Source organism: Vairimorpha ceranae (assembly GCF_000988165.1).
Source record: "Vairimorpha ceranae strain PA08 1199 chromosome Unknown NODE_481, whole genome shotgun sequence".
Classification (NCBI taxonomy): domain Eukaryota; kingdom Fungi; phylum Microsporidia; family Nosematidae; genus Vairimorpha; species Vairimorpha ceranae.
In genome coordinates, this window is record NW_020169774.1 from 1 (window position 1) to 955 (window position 955).

The window sequence follows — 955 nt, forward strand, 5'->3', positions numbered from 1 at the left end:
AAAGGAAAACAAATTAGTATATTGATATTTATTACTCAACTTTAAATTTTAACTTCTGCTTCATAAAACTTCTCGTAGCATTGTTTATGGCCCTGTAACAGATTTTGCTTCTGTCACAAAATGTATTTTTAATACTGCAACTCTCGGTGTATAATTTGTCCAGAAAATATTTAAGTATTCCTGCAGATTTCTTCAGCATACTAAAAATATTTTCACTTACAATCCTGCTTGTAGATCGGTATTTAATTATTATTCTGTTAAAAATAAATCTTATTAATTCTACTATTTTAAAATATGTTTTACAAATACATTCAACTATAATCCTTCTAGTATATAAGCAAGCATGTATTAATCTTTTAAAAACATTTTTTAATCGCACAAATCTTTGTTTAAAATTAAAATCAACATAATCATTCATTATTTTTGTGGTATGCACCCCCCTTATCAACATGTTTTTACATTTATCTAATGTCTTCTTGACACCTTCTTTTATCACCTTTTTAATTACCCCCCATAAATCTTGATCAATATATTCATAAGAATATTTAATATTATTTGATTTTTTAAAAACAATTTGAAGATGATCATCTATTAAATCTATACTAAGTGATTTGATATCACTCAATCTAAGATTTTTAATCAATTTAATGATCATTGTATCTTTTTTTGATGAAAACCAAACTTTTCTGGTAAAAGCGGAATCAATGTACAATGTTAGAATTAATAAATTGCTTAAAGTCATTTTGTTATGATTGAAAATTTGCTTAAATGCTTAAATCTGAAACAAAATAATAAACAAATACACAAAAAAAATGAAAAAAAAACTTAATTTGCTGATTTTTATTAAAAACAATTAATTTATGCATTCTTTTATTTTTTATAATTTATGACGCCAGTGTTGATAAATTTTTGACATGTAGTTTGGATGTAGAAATTTACATAAAAATAGAATATA

At 23.4% G+C, this 955-nt stretch overlaps 1 protein-coding gene across 1 annotated transcript; it reads right to left on the reverse strand.

The window, feature by feature from the left end:
* Positions 1-31: 31 nt before the first annotated feature.
* Positions 32-742, reverse strand: AAJ76_481000742 (hypothetical protein; the record flags this gene model as incomplete). Its single annotated transcript, XM_024475751.1, has 1 exon — positions 32-742. One exon carries the CDS (start codon positions 740-742, stop codon positions 32-34), a length of 711 nt encoding a protein of 236 aa, XP_024329299.1.
* Positions 743-955: the final 213 nt, after the last annotated feature.